Source organism: Osmerus mordax, chromosome 8, assembly GCF_038355195.1.
Source record: "Osmerus mordax isolate fOsmMor3 chromosome 8, fOsmMor3.pri, whole genome shotgun sequence".
NCBI classification, from domain to species: domain Eukaryota; kingdom Metazoa; phylum Chordata; class Actinopteri; order Osmeriformes; family Osmeridae; genus Osmerus; species Osmerus mordax.
In genome coordinates this window covers 7,726,301-7,750,282 of record NC_090057.1, presented here as the reverse complement: position 1 = coordinate 7,750,282, position 23,982 = coordinate 7,726,301, and the positions used below count along the sequence as shown (strand labels likewise).

At 50.3% G+C, this 23,982-nt stretch overlaps 1 protein-coding gene across 2 annotated transcripts in view; it reads right to left on the bottom strand.

The window, feature by feature from the left end:
• LOC136947528 (protein eva-1 homolog A) overlaps nucleotides 1-23,982 on the bottom strand; it is a 53,869-nt gene that overhangs the window by 18,823 nt on the left and 11,064 nt on the right. Inside the window, exons 2-5 of one of the 2 annotated variants that reach the window (XM_067241629.1) lie at nucleotides 19,037-19,257; nucleotides 17,315-17,441; nucleotides 16,137-16,289; nucleotides 8,865-9,008 (exon numbers count right to left, since the gene is read on the bottom strand). In XM_067241629.1, the coding sequence (XP_067097730.1) occupies nucleotides 8,865-9,008; nucleotides 16,137-16,289; nucleotides 17,315-17,441; nucleotides 19,037-19,257 (645 nt within the window). Of the gene's footprint in view, nucleotides 1-1,474; nucleotides 1,562-8,864; nucleotides 9,009-16,136; nucleotides 16,290-17,314; nucleotides 17,442-19,036; nucleotides 19,258-23,982 lie in introns of those variants that run through there. The other variant, XM_067241628.1, reaches the window with a different exon arrangement.

Sequence of the window (23,982 nt, the reverse complement as noted above, 5' to 3'; positions counted from 1 at the left end):
GCTTAGAGGGAACCTGGCTGGCAGCTTGCTACACACACACACACACACACACACACACACACACACACACACACACACACACACACACACACACACACACACACACACACACACTCCAACAGACCACTCTTGGGAGAAATCCACACTGTTTTATATGTGGCACAGTGAGTGCAAAAGTCTGGTTTAATAAGCAGAGAGTGCTCTACTCTGTTTTACTCAGATCTAGCCTGCTCTGGTCTACTTTACTCTACTCTAGTCAAGTCTAGTCTAGTCTAGTCTACTCTACTCTATGCTGCTTTGCTCTGCTCTGTTCAATACGACCAACACCTCATCACTGACCACACCGACCATCTATGGTAACCACACCAGAGTTCTCATGCTCTCTCCCGCGGTTCCAAACTATTTCAGCGTGCACACACACACACACATATTTCCAAACATGTAATCATACTAACCAACTCTCATTCTTAATGACTTTTTCCATGACATTAACACACACACACAGTAACAGAGTTGTGTGTGTGTGTGTGTTTGTGTCATACAGTTGTTGCCGTGCCTCTCTCTACACTCCACACGCTGGGCTGTCAGTGTTCCCTGTCATCTACTCACTCAGCCCTGGCCTGGCCTGGCCTGGCCGGGACTGGACTGGCTCCTGACCACTCACCAGTCCTTATAGAGACCAGACACAGAAGGTAACACACTAAAGATACACACACAGAGAGACACACGTGCTGCTTTCCCCAGACACTGAAACAGCAGAGAGAAACTGGGTGTACAAAGAGAGACCAACATAGATAGACACAATAATAATCTCTCAGAGATATACTTATCTCACTTACAGGAGAGACCAACTGGGACCCAACATGAATGTCTTTTGGTAGGAGACCAACACATACTCAACACTGGTCTCTCATGGAGGAGAGACCAGAATAGACCCCACATTGGTCTCAGAAAAACCTGGAGAAACCCGATACAGAGCACCCAGCAAGCAATTAAAAGACACTCAACAGTGTTCCCTGAGCTAGCCAAGGTGGTGAACACCCACACTCAGCCTCACACCACAGGCTGACCAGACAGTGCTTTAACATTGTGGTGTGGTAATGCAGAATCACCTCACTGGAGGGAGGCATGCACAACACAGGAACCACGCGAGAAAAAGCCTCAGGATGGCCACATTCCTCAGGTTCACACACACACACACACATTCTAGCGACGAGGAGAGAATCCCCTTTTGACAGCGGGCGGTGTGAAGCCTTGTTCTGAGAGAGGAGAGAAGATGACACTTACACACACATGACTGAGTGGAAATCCTCCTGAGGTCTAGACAATAAGTCCCTCTCTACCTCCCGGCGCGCGTGCCGTTTCTCCCTGGGTGTGAGTGTCTGTGTGTGTCCTCACCCGAGCGGGGCTGGAGGGGTGGGGGAGCGGACGGAGAGGACAGACAGGAAAAACAGACGCTCACGTGAGTCCTCACCGTGCTGTGGAGGAGAACCGGAGTCACCAGCCCCCAAAAGAGGAGAGATGGAAGGTGAAGGAAAAAAAAAAAAAGGTGAAGGTGAAGAAAAAATCAAATCCCTTTAGGAAGGTACACTCCTTCTCTGCTTCTCCCCCCCTTTAATCCTGCCAGAGTACGGACTGGGTTTCAGTTTCTTCCTTTTCTTTCTGAATGGGGAGTGAGGGAGGGATTCAGAAAGAGGGAGAGTCCTTTCTTTTTTACTCCTGTTAGTTTCCACCTCCTTCCTTCCTTCCTCCTCGTCCTTCCCTCCTTCCGTCCTGCTCTCGCAGAGAGAAAGTGAGACCCGGGCTGCAGACGACTGGAATGTGACAGCGCGAGAGAGGGAACGTAAGAGAGGAAGAGAGAGAGAGAGAGGGAGGGAGAAGCGGGGAGGGAATGAGGGAAAGAGAGAGAGGGAGAACAGCAGGGCATGGAGTGTCCACCTACACAGCAGACTACTGTGAGTGGAGCCCGTGAGGGAGAGAGAGAAAGAGAGAGAGGGAGGGAGGGAAGGAGGTTGAGTGTGACTGCATGGTAGATAGAAGGGGGTGTGTGCATGTGGGGAAAAGAGAGGGAGAGAGAGAGAGAGAGAGAGAGAGAGAGAGAGAGAGAGAGAGAGAGAGAGAGAGAGAGAGAGAGAGAGAGAGAGAGATGGTGTTGGTGGTGGGAGGGGGGGTTTAGCATGCAGAGACAGGAAATGACCTGAGAATTTCATTCAGCTGAGATTTGGAATCTGGTCTGTGACTGCCCTGGGATTTCTCTTTTATTTATTCTTCCTCTCTTTCTCGGCTCTCTTTCCTCCAGCCCTATCTTTTTTCTCCTTCACTTTCTGTCACTTTCTCTCTTTTGTCTATCTGCTCTCTATCTCACTCTATCCCTCTCTCTCTATCTCTCCCTCTCTCTCTCTCTCTCTCTCTCTCCCTCTCTCTCACTCCCTCACTAACTTTTTTCCCGCTCACTCGCTTTTTCACTCTGTCTCCTCCTCCTCGACCACAGTAGGAAAACTGCAACCAGCCACAGACTGGTTTGCATTAGTTCCTCTGTTCTTCACAAACTCCACATACAACAGGACAACAGCGCTACAGCACAGTAAGGTAGGGGGTGGCTTCAGAAGATTCTAGAACATGACCAGAAGAACACAACAATGCAGCTCTGTCCTGTGAGTCGAGGGCTTTCCTTTCACTCCAAACCAAAGAGTGTATGTGTGTGTGTGTGTGTGTGTGTGAGAGAGAGAGAGGGTCTGTTTGAACTTGTGCACACTGCTTTGTCCCATATGTTCACCAACCATATTAGAGCTTAAGTCTCTAACTCTTCCTGCGCTTGAGCAGGGAGATGGTGGGACCGTCTGGAGCAGCAATATATCTGACCACCACACCACACCACACCACACCACCCACCCACCCACCCACCCACCCACCCACCCACCCACCACACCACACCACACCCACCACACCCACCACACCCACCACACCACACCACACCCACCACACCACACCACACCCACCACACCCACCACACCACACCACACCCACCACACCACACCACACCACACCCACCACACCACACCCACCACACCACACCACACCACCCACCCACCCACCCACCCACCCACCCACCCACCACACCACACCACACCCACCACACCCACCACACCACACCACCCACCCACCCACCCACCACACCACCCACCCACCCACCCACCCACCACACCACACCACACCACACCACACCACCCACCCACCACACCACACCACACCACACCACACCACACCACACCCACCACACCCAGCACACCACACCACACCACACCCACCACACCACACCACACCACACCCACCACACCCACCACACCACACCACACACACCCACCACACCCACCACACCACACACACCCACCACACCACACCACACCTCTGGCCTGTGTGTTGAAAACTGGTTTGAGGGGGGTCAGGTGAGACAGACAGCCATTTGATTGAGACACACAGAGGTGCAGGTGAAACAGACAGACGGCTATGTCTGTTCCCTGTCTTTCTCTCTCCCGCACCCCCCTCCTTCCCTCTGCTGATTATCTCCACCATGTTTCCTAAACCTTCTGCAGATAGACAGATCAAAGCTGCTTGCTGGCACACAGCATGGTTTCTCTCTATTTTCATACTAACCCCTTCAAAGACAGAGTAACGTGACACATGCCACAGAAGGCAGCGCTGGCCAGACTTCCTGTTGGCCTGCCCAATCAGCTTCTGGTGTGCCATTATCCCTGGGTTCTGGAAGGGTTAGGGAAGTGAGGGTGCATCTGAAGAAACTCCATGACCCGAGCAAGACTGTGGATCAGACCTGGGATGTAATGATGTAATGACTGGAGATGAATGATGAGAGATGGAGGGCCAGAGAGAGACAGCGGGATGGATGGAAAGGGAGAGAGTGAAAGAGAGAAGTAAAGAGAGAGACGAAATGAAAGAAAAAGACTGAGCAAGAGAACAAAAGTGAGAGTGAAAGAGAGTTCCTCAAGAGGATGATTTGATCAGTGCTGATGTGCACCAACACAACTCAAAAGTTTCAACATGAAGGAAGGCATTGTGTGGAAATGGCCACACACTGAGAAGCAGCACAAACCTACATAGAAGAGAGGTGAGATAGATACAGAACTAGACAGAGACATTGGAGAGAGAGAGAGAGAACATGAGAGAGAGAGACAGAGAAAGGGAAATAAAGTAAAGTCTAGGAACTTCTAATCAAACACCAAGTGTAATGTAATGTAATCCACTTTGTTAGAGAACCATTTTAATCTGGTAAAAAAGTGCAGTGCCACTGACAAGACCACCACACCCATAATGCACTGCAGCAAACAGGCTGTTTCCAAGCTGTGAAAAGATCATTCAGCTGCATTATGAATACTGAGTAAGAGAGAAAGAAGAAACTGAATGAGACAGAGAGAGAGACAGCGTGAAATATGGAGATACAGTGAGTGTGTGAGTGTGTGTATGAGTAAGCATGTGTGTGTGTTGTTTCCCAGAGCCGACAGGTACTGGGGTGGTGAGAGTGGACAGCAGTTGCTGAGGGTTAGACACCAGCTGACTAAACATGCTGAGCGGGCACAACCCTCTGACCCCTGGCATCAGCACATCACCACGGCAACAGCCCATCAGTGCCACAAACAGCCTTGTGTGCGGGCCGGGTCACTGCTGAGAGTGACATACCAGGAGAGAGTGGCAACTGAGCCACGGCCACGCTGCCTAACACTCCTGGCCCCGCCCCTAACACTCCTGGCCCCGCCCCTAACACCCCCAACAATGCCCCCTGATCTGGGTCTGCTCAGAACCCAGCTCCTCTTTCAGACCCTCCTCTCTGGGCTGAGAAGGAAAGACTTGGAAAAGACTGCATGGCTCTGGAGCAACTACCAGAGTTGTTTTCATATTGTGTGTTTGTGTTCATGTGTGTGTGTGAGTGAGTGAGTGTGTGTGTGTGTGTGTCCGCGAGAGCGAACGAGAGAGCTGTTTAGGGATGATGTCATCCTAATCAGATGTACTTCCTTTTATGGGCATTGGTATGTATGCACCCACACACATACATTCCCATTCATACCACACAGACACACACAGACACACAGAGAAAAAGAGAGAGAGATCACAAGGGTTGATGTGATGTGTGTGTTCTGGGGGGGATCAGGTGATGTTGTGTCAGTGTTGGTGCCTGTTCTGGTCTGGTCTGGTCTGGTCTGGCCTGGTCTGGCCTGGTCTGGCCTGGTCTGTAAGATGGGAGGCTCGGGAGCTCAGACGCCCCCTTACTCCTCTCTGAACCCCACCCCCAACCTGAGGATTATGTGTGTGTGTGTGTGTGTGTGTATGTGCTGTATAAATAGAAATGTGTGTGTGTAGCTTTTTAACTGTATCCTACTGCATCAGCTGTGATATGAGATATAGGCTCCAAGGGAGGCCAAGTGGCTACTACTGCAGCTGGAGACACACGCGTGCACACACACACACACACACACACACACACACACACACACACACACACACACACACACACGGGGCCCAGCCAAAATAAACACCTCCCTCCCCCTAGTCTCCAGCACTGCTGTGATGAGGGGGGTTGCATCTCTGTCTGCTCCTGCTGAAAGACTGCTGGCTCCTCCACACTCCCCCTACCTCCGCCCTGCAGCGCAACCCTCTCAGAGGGACCGCTACTGACACACCATAGTTACTGACACACCATAGTTACTCACACACCATATAGGTACTGACACACTTAACAGCTACAAACGCTATAACTCCTTATATGACACACAGCTACTGACATGCTATGCAGCTACTTCAAGGCCTTCAGCCACCTACCCCTAAACTAGCCCCGTACCTCTAGCCCTCTGCCACCTACCCCTAAACTAGCCCCGTACCTCTAGCCCTCTGCCACCTACCCCTAAACTAGCCCCGTACCTCTAGCCCTCTGCCACCTACGCCTACCCTAGCCCTGTACCTCTAGCCCTCTGCCCTTTACCCTTGCCCCGTACCCCCAGCCCTTTGCCCTGTACCTCTCCCCCCTCCCCCTAGTCAGCCCCCAGAGCTGTCAGCCCCGGAGCTGTCAGGGCTCTCTGCTCTGGCAAAGTGCTGCAATTAATCCATTTCCTCCCAGCAATCCTGGCTGTTCATTAGGCCTTCCCTACCCTTTCATTCCTGTGAGTTGGGTCCTGTGTGTGTGCTTGCATGCGTATGCATGTGTGTGTGTGCAGAGAGAACTGAGAGAAAAAGAAAGAGAGGGGGAAGGAGGGAAAGAGAGAAAGGAGGAGGGAGAGAGAAGAACAGATGGAGGAGAGGGGAAGCAGGGGAGAGGAAGAGAGACATATCTAGAGAGATATGAAAGATAGATTAACAAATGTGAGCAAGTGAAAGACAGAACTGTGAATGAGTGAAAGAAGAGATTGAGAAGTTGTGTGTGTGTGTGTGTGTGAGTAAGAGGGGGGGAGGAGAAAGAACAAGAGAGGGAGAATGAAAGAGTTCCTCAAGGAGATAATTTGATCAACGCTGATGTGAACCAACACAACTCCAGACCAAATCTCTGAGCATGAAGGATGGCCCTGTGCCCTGCAGGTCTTCTAAAACTGTGTCTGCTGTGTGTTGGTTCACATCAGTTAGACTTCCTGAAACAAAGCAGGTCCTCCTCCTATCATAATCTAATGTATATTTATATTCTCATCCAATGCACCCCCCTTGAGAACCACTTTTGTACTGCATAGAGTAGCATGATGGCCATGAGTTCTAGGGCAAACAGTACTGGGGGAGTCATGGACTGGGGGCTACCCTACCTAAGGGACATGTCCAGACAACAGAAACTTCAAAGCAGAGCGAAAAAACTGAGTGAATCAAAGCTGCGCCCATTAAAGGAAACATCCCCAGGCTGGCCCATTTATCAAACACATGACGTGAAGAAGAAGCCTTCTGGTTGGTTCTCCTCCCTCTCAGAAGAACCCCACTGGAGGTAGTCCTGGTTCTGAGATCCAGCAGAACCTGGGGGGGTCAGGACCTGGGGGGGTCAGGACCTGGGGAGGTCAGGACCTGGGGGCTGCCCTTTGGATCTATGACCAATAGTTAAATCATGGAATGGAAGTGCTTCAGAAAATGGGGCTCCTAGTGACCTCTATTGCAAACCAAACAAAACCACACACATACCTAGGCTACACACACACACACACACACACACACGCACACACACACACACACACACACACACACACACACACACAAACCTTGGCTACATACACAGTCACATATACATACCTAGGCTATGTACATACACACACACACACACACACCTAGGCTAACGCACACACGCACACAGGCTTCATACACACACACACATACACACCTAGGCTACATACACACACACCTAGGTTACATACACATAAACACACACACATAGGCAACATCCATACACACACATACATAAACAGATACAGTAGGCTAAACACACAAACACACAACAAGCCTACACACACAAACACATACGTAGGGTGCACACACACCCAAACATACACATCCTGACTACAAACACACACACACAGAGTCTACCCCTCTTCCTTGTATATAGCACACATTACCGTCCATGAAAAATGATACCCTAAAATTACAACTTGTTCAAGCCTCAAGTGACTTCATGTCTACTACAGCTAGAATGATTTAGTCTTGCCAGCCTCCGCCCCCTAACCAACCCAACCCCTGTCCTGTCCCCACCCCCCTCCATCACACACAAACACACATTCCCTCCATGTAATGTCAAACACATTACACCTCCCCCAGCCTTCTCTTCTCGCCATGCCCCCCTCCCTGGCCCCCTTACTCTCTTTCTCTCTCTCTCTGTCTCTCTCTCTCTGTCTCTCTCTCTGTCTCTTTCTCTCTCTCTCCCTTTTTCTCCCTCTTTCTCTCTCTCTCCCCCTCTCTCTCTCTCTCTCTCTCTCTCCCACACACATCAACCTGTTGGAGCTTTTAGGAGGACACAGTCTAGACTGATCCAGGGTATCTTACAGTTTCTATGCTTGAGAGGGGTTGAATGGCTGAGAAAGCATTTGAAGGTGTGAGGGATTGGTAGTAGTAGAAGGTGGTAATGTATGTGTGTCCGTGCATCTGTGTGGATGTCTGTGTGTGTGTGAGTGAATGATATGTCTGGTCTGAAAGGCTCCAGAGCTTGTCACTGATGGATCGATTCCTGGATTTGAGGGCGTCTGGACAATGTGAGTGTGTGTTTGTGTGAGTGGGTGTGTATGTGTTTAATGAATTATGGTTTGACAGTTCAGGATGGGCCCGGGGGTGGGGAACAGACAGAGGAAACTCTCTTTCCTCCGAGAGAGAGCGGGGGGGGGGGGGGGGGGGGGGGGAGAGAGACACAGAGAGAGAGCAACGGAGAGAGGGGGGGGGGCTATAAAAAAGGAACTGCTCAAAAATGAACATCACCGCCCCTCCCTTCCTCTCGCCATCATCACATAGCTGATTAACAACCCTGGAGACTCCACTCCTGATGACATGACACACGGATAGAGGTGGAGGGGGCTGGGGGGGGAGGGGGGAGAAGAGAAAGAGAGAGAAGAGAAAGAGAGAAGGGAGTTTTATAAAGCAGAGAGCATGTTGTTTCCTACAGTGGTGTTTGAAGAGAGACAGAGACAGGGAGAGCTAAGCTGAGAAAGTCAGACGGACAAATCAAACGCAATGCTCTCGATACCTGTAGCTTTTACCATCTGCGGTGTAGAGAAATACCTCGTCTCAAATGTGAGAGACCACCACCCCCTACTGGCCAGAGAGAGAACTGCTCTAACTCTGCAGAAGGGTGAGCAGGTTAGATGAAGGAGGGGAGAGAGGGGTGAGGGGAGGAGTGAGGGACTCACCACAGGTGTAGATGACACTGAGGTACTTCCTTGTCCCGGAATAACACGGGTCTCCAAACTCCCTTGTGGACACTCGAACCGAACAGCTCTTCCTCCCCTGGCAACGGGCCGTCAAGACCTCGAGAGACACGCCCGACTGGCAATCTAGGAGAGAGAGAGGGAGGGGGCAGAGAAGGAAAGAGTGGCCAGATTAGGTTTAAATCTGTCTAGCCTACTGTACACTGTACAACAACCAGCGCGTCTATGAGCGATGTGAGAATGCTGATCAAGCTGCTGCACTTCAGAGCAGCTTGAGGACAAAGGGTTACATGAGCTTCTGTCAGCTGCTACAGAGAGCATTTCTATAGTCAAAGAGGTGCACACACTTCGAGAACAGAGAGAGGGACATCTCAGACACACTCTGGCCTACAATGGCTGCAGCACAGGGGCCTCTATCGACAGCCTTCCCAAACAGTCAGCCAACGTTGGCCCCCCATTGTCTCCTGACACCTGATCTGCGTGTGTGTGTTTAAAGAGACAGACCCCCTGTCACCGTGATGGATGGGAGGGTCATCCGTCTTGGAACTGAGCATCTGACATTTCTCTCCTCTCGACTTTTCCCCTCTCGTGTTTCCTCCTTTCCTTCCTTCTCCAATCCTCTCATCCCCTCTCCTCTCTTCTCCTCTCCCATCTTCTCCTCTCTTCTCCTCTCCTCTCTTCTCCCTCCTCCCTCTCTGTCTCAGACCTGTATGATGGAGGACGGTGACCGGCTGCCCATCAGAGGAGATAGTGAACCCAGAGCAGCTATCTGTGAGGATCCCTGTTCCTCAGACTGACCCCAGAGCTCTATGAGCATATCTACTGCGTGACCCGGGGAAGCTACAAAGCAAAGCACCTTAAATCCAGATGTATGTCTGAAATCTATGTCCAGATATGTCCTGGATCTATATACAGATCAGGACAGTCCATTAACAGTGTGGTAGTGTTCACATTACAATACACTTAACCTCCGTCAACTTGGATAAACAGAAACTACAACCAGAGGAATGGAATCCACTAACAGAACCTGATCTGGACAATGATGACCCCCAACACCTAGAGAGGTAGACGGTTCCCGCCGTCCCGTCCCCCATATCCACTTTCATCACACCTAGCCCCACTCCAACCCCAGCTAGTAGCAAGTCCTTGTCTCTTTCCACAGGCCCATCTGGAAGTAGGCCGGCTGCTCCCCTCGCCGGCCGACCCCTCTGGGAATGTTGCTAAGGCCTGGTTCTGCATGAACGCCCCCCCCCAGACCTGCCCGACACGCTCCGTAAAAACTCAAAACAGAGAGAAAGGACTTCCCCCTTTGAACCCGGATACTGGACCCCAATGCCCCCCCACCCCCCCACCCCCACCATGCCCCCTGAGAGATGAGAGGGGGTAAGAACCCACATGTCACAAGTCAACTCACATGTCAACAAGCCTACGACGAATGATGATGAGGGTCAGGGGTCAAATTGTCCATTCAGGAAATAAAGGATAGCCAATCGGGGGAGTGTCTGTGAGACATCTCCATATCCGGTTCTAACCTCTCTGGAATGTTCTAACCAGAAGGGTTGCAGGAGCCATATAACAATATCAAAGCTGCGTCTTAAAGGGTTTGAACACCACGATTTCCACAAAATACAGAGAAACGCCAATCTTGGCAATAAACCTGTTTCTGATTCTGATAAAAGATAAATAGACAAATCTATATACAGCATGTATAGACGTACTGAAGCATATTCTCAGTTCAACATATTAGCAATTTAACCAGCTGACAGAAACACTTTCTAAACGTAACGTTGTACTATATAATTATTTTGGAGTAAAACCCAAAATATATACCTAAAGAGTCATATTCTTCGGGTTGAAACAGGCTCCAATCCCAAATAGTTTATTATACATGAATGCCTCAAAAACGATATACTATATATGGAACACATCATTATTATTTAACTTCACTCAGGGCAGGTATTGAATAACAGTATTCTAACTTCCTTTAAGCATGAACTCAGTAGTAGAGGGTCTAAAGCGGTCCTCCAGCCCAGCCTCCTCTGGCTCACACCAGCATGGTCTATAGATATGTGGAGCCCCCTGCTGAATGCTGACCTCCAGGTGGTGAGGATCCGTTTGGACCCGGTCCCGGATGAAGGGGGGGTGGAGGACGTACCCAGGTCACCCCAGCGGGGGCTGACACAGTGTAATCCCTCACCCAGGATGTAGCAGGGTACTGGAACACAACCTGGGAACCAGACACCAGAAAACACCCCCACACTGAGAAGGTTGGACAGTTCTCACTGTCTACTTGCCCCCCTACACACACACACATTCACACACCACCAGCTCAGAAGTCCCCCTCCCCAGTCCTGTAAAAGGAAGCTTGAAGACCACCAAAATTACAATCTAACACATGAGTTGTAGGGAGCATTGAAGGGAGTTTTGTGTGTAGGGTGTAGGGAGTCAGGTGGCTGAGCGGTTAGGGAATCGGGCTAGTAGTCAGAAGGGTGCTGGTTCAATTCCCAGCCGTGCAAAATGACGTTGTGTCCTTGGGCAAGGAACATCACCCTACTTGCCTCAGGGGAATGTCCCTGTACTTACTGTAAGTCGCTCTGGATAAGAGCGTCTGCTAAATGACTACATGTAAATGTGTGTGTCTGTGTGTGTGGAGGTGTCTGTGTGTAGGTGTGTGTGTATGTGTCTGTGTGTGTGTGTGTAGGTGTCTGTGTTCTCTCTGTAAACCTCCTCGACTCCTGCCGTGTTCGTTGTGTGCTCCCACCTCTCTTCCTTTCCTGAAGGATTCTATCAGTGCGTGTCACGCTGAAAGCCTTCCCCAGGACCCCAAGGCTGAGTGATAGACAGGCCCCCATTAGCCAGGCCTTTGATTCGCCGTCATGGTGATTAGCAAAGCAGGGGGCCCAGCCAGGGGGTTTGGGGGGGGGGGGGGTAGCAGTCTGGCAGACACAGACAGAGGAGGATTCTGCACCCCCCTCCACACACACACATACACACACACACACAAACACTCACACACACAAAGATAGCCCTCAAAGTTCTGCTCATCTTAGAGATTCTCTCAAGCCTATCCCTGACCAACATGATCATGCTACACACAACACACACACAACACACACACAGAGGATCTGCACAGATTAAAACGGCATTCCTGGAAGTTGACCTCCACTGGCTCCCATTAGCAGAGGTAACACAGACAGACAGGCATGTGACAGGCAGTCCACACACACCCACTCACACACACTCACACACACACACACACACACACACACACACACACACACACACACACACACACACACACACACACACACACACACACACACACACACACACACACACACACACACAGAAGACCATGTGTACCCACTATCTTCCTCTGCTACCCCTGCCGCCACCCCCAAATCAAATAACCTTTCACCTGACCTACACTCACCCAGAACAGGGTCATATATAAAGGACCCTGTCCACACACACTTACTCTCTTATAACCTCGCAACCTGCCACTTGGTCAAGAGCAGCAGAATAACTTATCTGACAGTACTTCCTGCTACCTTAAACAAACTTTCCCTGAATGATCTACAATAACAAAGCAAACATTTTGGCAACGAACACACACAAGGATACGCCCCCACACACAACTTTCCTGGAAGGCGCAAGACAATGAGAGGACATGTTCTCCAGAGGAACCCTGCACCTCCTCTCCTGAGTGAGTCATCTCTACCATCTGATACGGGGCTGTACGGTTCTGCCCCTCAACCTGGTGCTGGGATGTCGACCACCAACACTCCTTTGAAACGGATGCAGGAGCTACTGTAGGTTTGCCACACGCATATCTCTATCTGCTGTCACTGGGAGATACCCAGTCTTCTCAGCACACACACACACACACACACACATCAAAGAAACAGAAAAATATAGGAGATATGCATTCATGTACATACATGTATACACACACAGACAAGCGCACACAATGTCTGCTGCGTGAGTGTGTGTGTAAGTTGATATCAGATTATCCGTTGAGTCAGAGGGGGGGGGGGGGGGGGGTGAGTGTGAAAACAATCTCAGGGAGTCTAAACAGTATGTGTCCCTTCCGCCGGCCCAGCCACTTCCTGGGGTCACTTCCTGGTATTCAGGATCAGTGTCCACTCCACACAGGCATGGACCCTGGGCTCTGCTATCGCTATGACAACCCCAGAACGATCAAACATTCTCACACTATTCCAGGACTGAGAAAACATACAGAGTAGTGTGTGAATGCGTGATTGTGTGTGTTTGTGTGTGTTTGTGTGTGTTGACGCCACCCGGAGGTGTCTGCAGGCTGAATCATTATGTACTCTGTATCTAGACCCTGTGTTCTGTAATCTCACATGGTCAACAAGTCTCATAACGTAACAAAAATGGACAATAACGTTTTGTTTCATTCAAACCACCAAGACTCCAGCTCCAGGCTAGTGATGTGCCCAGGAAACAAGGAGACTCTAGACTATAAAAAGAAAAGTACGTTTTCGAAAAAAGAAAAATAGAAAGAAAAGACACATGCCAAACATGGAGGCCAATTTGGATGTCAGGAGGTGTGTGTGACACTAATGGAGGAGATGAGAGAGAGAGGAGGGATAAAGGAAGAGGATAAGAGAGCAGGGAGGAGGGCTGAAGGAATGAGAAAGGAGAGAGGAGAGAGGAGTGCTGGACGTGCTCTTTGAGGATTCTCCCCACACCGACAGCTCTGTCCACAGCCCAGCACCAGGCCAGAGGAACGCACAGATCAAACAGGACCAGTCTACAGTATGTGTACAGTGTGTGTGTGTGTGTGAGAGACTGGAGCAGGTGTCAGGAACAGTCTAGGTTCAGGTGGTACAGGTGGAACTCCTCAGGCAACTCTACTGTTCCACCACTAACCACACACACACACACACACACACACACTTACGTACACACGCACAGACCCACACAGGTTGGTTTTCACACACACGCACACCACCAACACATGCACACCATCACAGACCGACATTTCCATTATTAGTGAATACAGCATGATTAAAGAGCTCTGACCAAACACACAAAGCTTAGGGAGAGAGGTTAGAGCGTTTACAGATAATTAACACTGTTCCGCAGAGCTGTCACTCAACACGTCTAGCTTCCTCCTCCAGTGACAAGGAGGCCACATCAAAGCATGACTGACGGGGGTTCCTTCTTGGCCACCACTAACTACTGTCTGTCACTGAATGAATGTGGTTGTGTGTGTGGTGGAGTGTGTGTGCTTGGGGGGGGGAGGGCAGAGAATGGAGAAAGACAGAAGCTGAAGGATGTGTATATGGTGTGTGTGTGTCTAACTCGTATTTGAAACGATTATCTCGCCTATTGTAACATCCTCCTACTGTTACAGTACAGGACAATCAGTCTAATGCACGGATGCAAGCTACTGTATTCATTGTCCCTGGGAAACTCTCTCTCTCTGTCATCCCAGGACCACCTGGCGGTGTGGCGCTGACACCAGCGGCCCGTCACAACCTGCTCCCACACGGCACAAAGGGGACAGACACACAATGGCGTTCTTCATATCTGTCTCTGATTACCATGTGACTGACATCTGATTCAGCCTGCTGACCCAGTCGTGACGCCTCCGACGCACGCCGGTGTGTGCGCGCAAACACACAGACACACACACACAGGTACACACAGGAACACACTTACATAGGAACTCACTGCGTAACACACCATCCCACTCCAGGGCATGTCCCAGTACATTGTTTGAATAGTGAATCATGACAAATGACACCAGACACTAGTCCTGCCTGACCCACACCTTCAACCAGACCCTCCTCTACCTAACACAATGTCTCCACACACACACACACACACACACACACACACACACACACACACACACACACACACACCAGGGGCCACTGTCTCTGATCTTAAGGCAATGGCTCTACACACACACACTACACAATACATCTGAAATGCCAGGTACAACGTATGATTCTTATCTTTCGGGAAATTGTGAAAAGGTCTTAATGTGTAATTATCAATGAACCTATTTGTGGGATTATTGTCTTAAAACCCCAGGCCCTGTGTGACAGCGCCCAGCTAACACTAGAGATGGCCAACACAGCAGTAGCCATGGTAACAGTGACACCTGTCATGGTTCCAAGAATGCAGCTATTAAAATTCCCTTCAACAAGAATGAGCTACATCTGATCATCTCTTTACAGTATCCACATACACACACACACACACACACACACACAATGTACACACACACACACACACACACAGAACTTAATACTGTCCCTTACTACGAGCCAAGCTCTCGAGATGACAGAGTCATCTGATATACATTCCACTCCTATTCCCCTGGCAGTGTGTGTATGTGTGTGTGTGTGTGTGTATGTGTGTTGTTTTCTATCTCAATGTCCTCTCAAACTTGAGCAACAGTTAACATGAACATGACACAAACCACTTCAAACCAAACCCATGTGATGCCACAACACTGCAGAGCTACAAAGTGTCTTCACGCCAGGTCTTCTCCTCTGCATGAGCCTGGCCTCAGAGAGGCTCTGTCTGAGCCTGGCCTCAGAGGGGCTCTGTCTGAGCCTGGCCTCAGAGAGGCTCTGTCTGAGCCTGGCCTCAGAGTTGCTCTGTCTGAGCCTGACCTCAGAGGGGCTCTGTCTGAGCCTGGCCTCAGAGGGGCTCTGTCTGAGCCTGGCCTCAGAGAGGCTCTGTCTGAGCCTGGCCTCAGAGAGGCTCTGTCTGAGCCCGGCCTCAGAGAGGCTCTGTCTGAGCCTGGCCTCAGAGAGGCTCTGTCTGAGCCTGGCCTCAGAGAGGCTCTGTCTGAGCCTGGCCTCAGAGAGGCTCTGTCTGAGCCTGGCCTCAGAGGGGCTCTGGGACCATTACAGGTGTGTGTAGAGTCCACCTAGTTGCTTCTCAGTCTAGATCTGATCTGAAGTTTGGTCCCAAAGCCTCCACAACTCTGCACCACAAGCCACTACACACAGTTAGTCAGCCAGCCAGTGAGGGAAGGTAGAGTACAATTCATTTAACCTGCATTGGAGACAGGCTGACATGACAGTGTCTGGGAATGTGATTGGTAAGAGAGTGTTGGAGGGTATTCAAGTTGTACGTTTATAGCCATTTGTAACAAATGCAGGTACAGATCCAGGCTCAGCAGCAGCAGGTGGTGAGCCTGCTGGAGAAGGAGGTGGTGGAGAGGGACAGCAGAGGGACACAGGGGGACTAGAGTGGCGGCCTCACCTACGGACGGCGCCCTCCAGTGGTGGGGAGGACACTCCAGGATGCCCTGCTGGGTCCGTCCAAACATGGCGGAGTAGACAGCGATCTGCATGCCCTGCTTGCAGCTCAGCTTCATCCTCTCCTCCTCACACGCCACCTTGCTCTTATACTCGTCTGAGAGGATGGAAGGGATGGAGGGACAGATGGAGGGCATGGAGGAAGGGATTGGAGTGAAGGAGAGGAAAGGAAGGAAAGATGGGTGGGGCGAAAGATGGAGAGAGGGAGGAATAGAGAGGACAAGAGAGAGCATGAGGGTGTGAGCCACAAAAACACTTGGATATTACTTTCATGCTGCAGCAGACTGCTTAGTGAGAATTTGAGGAGAGGTCCTGTCTTTAGAAGCCATTTATGCTGGTCATAAACTAATGAGAAAGGGATGGATTCATAATAACTAGGAAAACACAGAGATGGGCTTTTCAGTGGGCATGTGCAGCCATGTACTGGCATTCCAGATTAGACACATAACAGTTGACCTGTAACAGAGTAGGTCTACTGGCTCTGAGGGGAGCTGAAAAGGAATGCAGCAGTGAGTGGGAGAGAGAGAGAGAATGAGAGAATGAGAGAAAGAGAGAGTGGCTCCAGCATCATCCCCCCTCCCCTCCCCTCCCCTCCCCTCCCCTCCCCTCCCCTCCCCTCCCCTCCCCTCCCCTCCCCTTCTCTCCCTCCCTTCCTCCTTCCTTCCTTCCTTTCATGGGCAGTGACACCTGCCCGTTGCACCTCACTAGCATCCCATGAAGCCATTCTGCTGTGCCCGGAGAGAAGTCATTGGTTAAGTGACATAGAACAAAGAGCTGTTGATTGGATGGCTTTCTGGTGGAGAAGAGAAAGGGGAGGGGTCAGTGGATTAGTGCCCGCTCCTGGTCAGTTGAGTGTGACTGCCTGTCCACTGTAGAGTCACACACACACAGACACACACCAACACACACAGGGTCGTAAAAGGTGACTTCACTCTGGGTGGGATTAGAACACTGTTTTGCTTCCTCTGGAATGATCCACTCTGCTAGCTCCGGAGAGAGAGGCATGGGGTGAGTGTAAAAGAGGGTGGGAGGGAGAAAGGGGGGTGGGAGATGGATGAGAGCGAGACCAAAAGAATAACAGAGAGGAGGAGATTGTGAGGGATGTGGTACTGAGAGACTTACAAGGCCTGCACTTGTAGCCCACAGTGAGGTGTCTGCTGGGGCTGCCAGGACACTGGTCTGTCCCGAAGAGACGGCTGTTAACCACGACCTGACAGCTCCTCCTGTCCTGGCACTCATCCAACATCTTCTACAGGGTGGGAGGGAGGGGGAGGGGGAGGGGGGGGAGGGGAGGAAGGGGAGAGAGAGAACAATTCAGAGAACAAAGTCAGCGCTGGTGAGACCGGCGGCAAACAAACTTAAAACCACTTCAAACGCCCTCCTTCCAAGGTGAGTATTCTATGGGAATACTGCTACTGACAGGAAACTACCTAGCATAGGAGCTAACCCCGCCTTCTCCTCTCTTCTCCTCTCTTCTCCTCTCTTCTCCTCTCTTCTCCTCTCTTCTCTTCGTCTCCAGTTACTCCCCTGTACCTCCCTGTGGTTGGGTCACACAGGTAAGTGCATTCCACAACACGGGAATTCTCCCTCGGCATATCGTTCCCAGGACCCACAGGAAATTAAAATGCTTCGGAGAACTCCCATGAGTCACCTCTCCCCTCCCCTGCCCTGCCCACCTCTCCTCCCTTAGACTCAAGAGTCCTTTCCTATCTTCTCTTTCTTCTTTTCTCTTCTCTTCTCTTTTTTTTTGCCGGTACTGCCCACCTGTTGTGTTGGGTATTTACAACTTGTGGTTTACCGCCATGGGGTGAATCTCGCCAGGTGAACTGCGAGTGTCCCTGTAAAAATCAAACGCGCCGCCCACGTGGATGTGAAGCGTGTCTGCAGCCTTACCTCGCACGCTGACATGTTGCCACGCGTCATTAGAGGAACACAACGCTCAGGGAGACGCTACAGAGAAATGAAACACAACTACCCCACACACCTCCACCCCACACACTCCTACCCCACATGCTGCCAGACTGACTACATCTCTGGAAACACCTATCACTGACCACAGGTGGAGCACAGTTTACAGCAGCAAATGAAGAGGGTGATGTCATCAGGTACTATAAGACGTTCTATTAGCAGGTTGTAAAGCTGGGGATTGAGGGGACACTCACATTCCTGCTGGCTTGAGACAAAACCAATCACCATGGAGGAGCACCATTCGAAAAAACACCCTTGTCTCTCATGGGGTAACCAAGGAGAAGGCTGTGTAGCAGAAACCTTCACTGGAGTACGTGTGTGTACGTGTGTGTTTGTGTGTCTCCACACAAACACACACAAAAGGCTTCCGGTCCAGCCACAACCAAATCAATTTAAGAGAGAATGGCTTTGTGTGTGGGAGCCAGGGCCAGACTGGCTCCCCTACAGAGGAACAAGCTCAGCTCTGGCGTGTCAGCACTGACCCTGGAGTCTATTAAGGGAGGGAGGGAAAGTCCGAGAGAGATACAGAAAGAGAAAGAGACATAGAGGGAGAGAAAGATCGAGAGAGATGTTGCAAGAGAGAGCGAGCTACAGACGGTGAAAGAGGGAGTCAGATGGCTGAACGGTTAGGGAATCATGCTAGTAATCAGAAGGTTGCCAGTTCGAATCCCGGCCGTGCAAAATCGTTGTGTCCTTGGGCAAGGCACTTTACCCTACTTGCCTCGGGGAGAATGTCCCTGTACTTGCTGTAAGTCGCTCTGGATACAAGCGTCTGCTAAATGACTACATGTAAAATGTAAGAGAGAAATACAGAGATACGAACAGAGAGAGAATTCCATGAAGATAAACCAACATCAGCTAAGACATCACAGGTACCTGCAGGGCAGTAGACACAGAACAGTGTGAGTCATCCTCTCGTGGGCGTGTCTCTGTGAAGGCTTGGTGATAGGCCGGGCACTGCAGGGGGTGGGAGGGGCCTCTCCTGCCGTAGAAAGCTGTTTGGACGGTGATTGTGGTGCGGGGCGGGCAGCGCACAGACAGGATGTCTCCGTCACACGCCTGCTCGGTGTAGTTCCTCAACACTTTGGACAGGTAACCTAAAAGAAGAGGATGCCACAGCAACGGTTACTAAGGACACGCCCTGAAGGCAACCATCTGTGTCTTTCTTGTTTTTATCTCTCTGAGCAAACCCATCCTGACAGCTGGGATGATTGTGTGTGTGTGAGGTCTGTCAGGGTGGAGGGGGGAGGCCTGTGCGTGTCTAATTCACCAGGAAGTTCAAATGCAGCATTCACAGTGTGTCTTTACATAAGCCGTCTTTACAATTGGTCCATTGTACAAAAACATCATTCAGAATAAATAGAATCAGCTTAGCAAAGCAGACAGAAACCTAGTGCACCCGCAAACACACACCCACGCACACACACACAGTTCAGTATTGCTTGCTTCGTCTGACATGGGTTGGACCACCTCAGGGCCTCCTCTCGCCTCCTTCCTTTCTCCTAATCCCTAATTTCATGGTGATGTCATACAGAGAGGCGTTATCGTGTAGCGTGGTGAGTGTGTAGCGAGTGTGCAGACTTCTGTTTGTTGTTATTGTTCAGTACCACGCTCTGTGGAACACACACACCGTGAAAACCAAAGGGGGAACGCCTCTGTGGTCTCTCCTACACACGCACTTTGGAGGAACCTTGAGGAATATTCCCTCCATGGTCCATTAGTTATGTTACACATCAACAAGCCCTGACAAACAAGTGTCTTCAGTCAACTGTCTCAGACATGGCTCCAGGCCTGGCATACCACACACCACACAGATGCTAGGATAAACCCTCAGCGTCATTAGCTACATTAGCATCCAGCCCTGCTGGAGAATAGACCGTGTGTATTGGGAGCTGGTTAAGACTCTCTAGCTTAGCTGAAAGCTGCCTGTAAGCCTAGCTAACCGAGACTAAAGCTAAAGTCTGGTGTTTCAGCCTGTTTCCATCTGAGAGAGGTTTGTTTGGAGCCTCTTCTCAAGCTCAGTTCCAGGGATTGCACTGCACGCCTTGTCAGAGCCTGTCAGTCAGCCTGTCCGTCAGTCTGTCCGTCAGTCAGCCTGTCAGTCAGTCAGTCTGTCTGTCTGTCTGTCTGTCCGTCAGTCAAAAGGGCCTAACCTCTTCACAAAGCAACGGCACCATTAACATTCCTGCCTGTGCGAGGGATAGAGCAGATAAAGGGGAGAGCACTGCTTGCTTCCTTTCTTTCCTTCCCTCTTTCTTTCCTATGGTGTCTATTTCTCCTTCTTTCCGGAACCTTTCAGTCAAGCTGACTGGCAGCTGGTGAAGGACCATTCAGACCACAGCCTACAGAGAGCTGGGAACTGCTTCCAATCATGCATGTCTACTCACAGGCCTTCATTGATAAAAACAAGCTTTATAACTCCAGTGTATGGATAAGCACTGCTTATTTATTGTTTTGGATAGTGTAGAGAAGTACATGTCAAATCATGTATAGACACATACAAACTGACACCGGTCTCACAAGCGTATTGAGACACAGTCCATTGTACACCAACCCTGAGCGGCTACATCATTAAGTGTGTGTGGAGTGTGTGTGGAGTGTGTGCGGAGTGTGTGTGGAGCCGTGGGAAAACACTGATATGTGTGAGCTGTCCTCTGCAGCAGTAAAACCAGACCAGGCGGGTATTCCAGAAAGCAGGTTATGCAACATATGGGTTCTATTCCACTTCCACTCCATTCTGGAATCCCCCCCAGGTCATGAGGGGGGGGATTGCTAGGGCACAACAGCAGCAGTAGGACGTTCCCAATAAGACGCTTCCACTTTACTGCTGTCATCTTGAAAGCCGCAGTTGACATTGTAGCAGGTTGAGGCACACACACACACACACACACACACAGGCGTGTTGGCCTTGCCCGCTACATTCCCCGAGAGGGTGAGTGGGAACTTGGCATCTAAAAGGACCACACACAGACAAACAATAACAACAACAACACAGCCAGCAGTAGAACTCGGCTCACCACACTCAAGCCAACAGGCCTGATGCAACACGGTTCAGCTACAACCATGGCTCTTCTTGTTGTTGTGTGTGTGTTTACCTGTAGGGTGTTGGGGGCAGTGTGCCACCACCTCTGGGTCGTGTACAGGGAGTCATAACTGGAGAGCGGATTTGTTTTTGTACAAACAGCTTTTGAATACAAACCACCTTTTTTGAAATATGAGTGATGTCGGATTACTTCTAAAATCATTCCTGCCATAAAGTAGTAACAACCCTAATCCTAAAGAAAAGCACTTGTGATTATGTCTTTATCATACAGATCTCAGGGGGAGAAAAATCGCCAGGACAACGGGCATGTGGGCTGGTGAAACTGAACACAACCACACTGAAGAACAGCTGTCCTTCTATCTTACAGGCTAAATAAAGAGCTTCTCCGAGGTGTAAGTCGCTCGCCTGGAGCACCTTCAGCAACAGCCGCTCTGGAGCCTCAGACACACTGATACACCTTCCTCCACGGCCCCTGCTGGGGGATTGTGGGTAAAAACAAACAGATTGTCTCACACACGCCCTGAGGCGTATTCTCAAGAATCTCCCTCATCTCTTACACCTTTTCTTTCTCTCTTTTCATTCCTCCCTCCCTCTCACTCTCTGTCTGTCTCTCTTTTTACGTTTTCTCACTTCACACTCCCCTCTCTCACTTGCCTTGTTCTTTCTTTCTTCCTTCCCCATTCCTTTCCCAACTCTCTCTTAACCTTTATCTCTCTCTTTTTGTCTATTCCCTCTCTCTCTCCTTGTCTCTGGCGGCGTGGTCATTGTTCCTGCGTTCCACCTGTTGATTGAAGCCTCCTTTCAGAGTGAACAATGGGGCGGGGTTACGACACCTGTGTAAACCAGCCAGCCAATGACAGCTGTCCCTCAGAGGCAGCGGTGGCGGAACAAAGCCAGACGTATTTCTTCCTCCGCCTCCTCTACAATCTCCTCCTTTTATCTCTTTTCTTTCGGCTCTCCCTCCTTTACTGGCTGTTTGACCTTCTCCCTCCATAAAGCCAGCAGGCTGGTATGTATGACTGTCTGCTTTATTTGTCTTCCATAAAACGCCACAGAAACTAAAGAAACCATCTCAGGTCTGCGGACAAAATGAATGAATATATGAATGAATGAATAAGTGAGTGAATGAATGGATACATATTTGTATGATTCCACAAGAGGAGAAGACCAGAATGATATCCACATGACATCACAGCAGGCATGTCGTATTAGCAAATACTTCAAGCATGCAAAGAAGGACTATAATCATGGTTGCAAACATAAGCTGACATTTCCTTCTTGTACGAGCAGACATCAAATACATTAATGTCTGAACTATCGTCAAGTTTTTCAAAACTTGACGAAAAACTTGAGTTAACTCATCCCTAATTGGACAACCACTACAATCCTGTGACCTGTCAGCCAATCATAGAGGATAGTCATTTATTCCTCATCTGTGGTCATCTGACCTGAGGACAGCTTGACCCGGCACTGGAGGGGTCAGGTAGGAAGAGGATTAGGGACGGACTGCTGTGCTTTGTCAACATCATGGACAGAAAGAGTGAGAAAGGAGAGAGAGAGAAAGAGAGAGAGAGAAGATAAGTAGATAACCTAGAGATAGAGAGGGAGAGAGAAAGAGTGAGAGAGAAATAGAGCCAGAGAGAGGGAGAGGTAGAGAGTCAGAGAGAGGGAGATAGAGAGAGAGACTTCCTCCACAGGGATAACTGATTAGATAAAAAACATGGAAAAGGTCACACACAGGCATGGTCCTGCCCCTAGAGTAAACACTATGTATGTGTTTTTGTGTGTGTGCATGTATATGTGCATTTGTGTATGTGTGATCAACTAGCTTAGTGGGAAACCAGCACAACTGGACTGTTCTCAAGCCTGCAAGGAGGGTCGAGATGAGTAGGTAAGGAGAGGAGAAAGGAGGAAAGAGAAGGAAGGAGGTGTAAGGAGAAGAGGGAGGGAGGGAGGGAGGGAGGGAGGGAGGGAGGGTGGGTGGGAGGGAGGGAGGGAGGGAGGGAGGGAGGGAAGGAGGGAGGGTGGGAGGGAGGGTGGGAGGGAGGGAGGGTGGGATAGGAGAAAAAGGAGGTTAGACTCCACGGTGCTGCTCAGGGCTGTGTCTGTCTCTGTGTGTCTGAGGTATAGAACTTCTCACAAGTTTCCCCAGGATTTGAAAGATGCCAACTCTTCCTATTGGACTAACAGGTAGCAACAATCAACTGAACTTTACAGCTGTACAACACTAAATAAAACAATTCTCATGGTGCAGCCATGACACGATGCATTGGTACAGTGTATTTGTCAAGCCATTTAGAAGCACAAACAATTCATCCACGAAGGCTTCTGTTGGACACTGTAACTGTTTGTGGTATTTCATGCAAGAATGGGTTTCGTGCTATTCCATCTGAGAATAGCATCAACTAATAACCCATGTGAGCGTCCAAAGCAGTCCAGAGACGGCAGGCACCAGCCACTCTCCATCCGGCGCTTCTGGACATGGCACATTTGCAGACCGATGGGACTTTATTGGTGTTATTTGGAGCCACTGCCAGCTGTGGCGGCCTGCGGCGCTCAGAGGTTCTGGGGAGCGGCATGGCTGGGAGGGAGGAGCCTCCTTCATGTGGCGCTGAGGGACAGAGCTGAGGGGACAGAGCTGAGGTGAGCCTCCACGCAGACACACCACAGACCACGCTCTGGAAGCACTGCTCCCAGCCAGGAGGAGAACACACACTGGAGCACAGGGGAGCACATCCAGAGAGGGGAGGGGAGAGGGGGGGGAGAGAGAGAGAGGGTT